Raw genomic sequence first — 1,164 nt, 5'->3', positions numbered from 1 at the left:
ACCAGCCTCCTGGCCCTGCCTGGTGCCATCTGCTCAGGGCTCACAGCTGTGACCTCCCCACTCCCTGGGCCCACATGGCCCTATCCATGCCCAGCCCCCAACATCCTCAGACACAGGGGCCTGACTCAGGGCCCAGTGTGGTGTCAAAGAGCTGGGGGGACGGAGTGTCTCATTTGCATGAACGGACCCTCCCCCTGTCAGAGTATGAAGAGGGGAAGGGACAGATGTGGGGAAGCTCTGCTTCAGCTGCGGGGCCACAGAGACAGGACTCGGGGACAATCTCCACCATGGCCTTGACCCCTCTCCTCCTCACCCTCCTTGCTCACTGCACAGGTGACTATCTACTGGGCCAAGGAAAGGACCTTGGGAAGTCCATGGGGCCGTGCCGTCTCCTCTTGTCTCTACCCCAGAATCACCATGTCTGTGTCTCTCCCACTTCCAGGTTCCTGGGCCCAGTCTGTGCTGACTCAGCCACCCTCAGCATCTGGGGCCCTGGGCCAGAGGGTCACCATCTCCTGCACCGGCAGCAGCTCCAACATCGGGGGTGGCTATAATGTGCACTGGTACCAGCAGCTCTCAGGAAAGGCCCCCAAACTCCTCATCTATGGTAACAGCAATCGGGCCTCGGGGATCCCTGATCGCTTCTCTGGCTCCAAGTCTGGCAGCTCGGCCTCCCTGACCATCACTGGGCTCCAGCCTGAGGACGAGGCTGATTATTACTGTCAGTCCTATGACAGCAGCCTTGGTGCTCGCACAGTGCTCCAGGCCAGCGGGGAAGTGAGACAAGAACCCGCCGTCTGCCCAGAGATTGTGCTTCCCAGTGCGGTCTCCACCAGCAGCCGAGCCAGCTGCTTCCTTTCTTTGTTTCTTTTGCCTAAAACTGGCGTCTGAGGCCCACTTGAGATAACTCTGTCTAGAGAGAGTGTTCTCTTGAATTCTGCCCACTAACCTGTCCTTGGTAGCAACATATGGTCTGATATTTTTAAATCAAGTAAAAATCTCTGCACACCAGGCACAGGCTGCCCTGGAAACAGAGTCCATGAGGGATGGTTTAATCCGCTGGGGTTTCCCTAGCAAAAAACTGGGTGACATCACCACTCATCACCAGTAATTTATTTTCTCACTGTTGCGGAGGCTGGAAGTCCCAGGTCAAGGTGCCTGCAG

The 1,164-nt window shown here is 57.1% G+C and overlaps 1 gene segment (V, D, J or C); it reads left to right on the top strand.

The window, feature by feature from the left end:
* Positions 1-281: 281 nt before the first annotated feature.
* On the top strand, positions 282-777 carry LOC103584664 (the record flags this gene model as incomplete). The annotated part of the segment is given in 2 exon segments: positions 282-333; positions 443-777. Coding segments are annotated over 2 exon segments (381 nt in total), but the record flags the coding sequence as incomplete, so codon positions are not given.
* Between the last annotated feature and the right edge of the window lie 387 nt (positions 778-1,164).

The sequence above is a fragment of the Galeopterus variegatus genome, unplaced genomic scaffold, assembly GCF_000696425.1.
Source record: "Galeopterus variegatus unplaced genomic scaffold, G_variegatus-3.0.2 Scaffold75958, whole genome shotgun sequence".
Classification (NCBI taxonomy): Eukaryota; Metazoa; Chordata; class Mammalia; order Dermoptera; family Cynocephalidae; genus Galeopterus; species Galeopterus variegatus.
The sequence above is the reverse complement of the archived record's forward strand: the minus strand, read 5'-3'. Positions and strand labels throughout refer to the sequence as shown.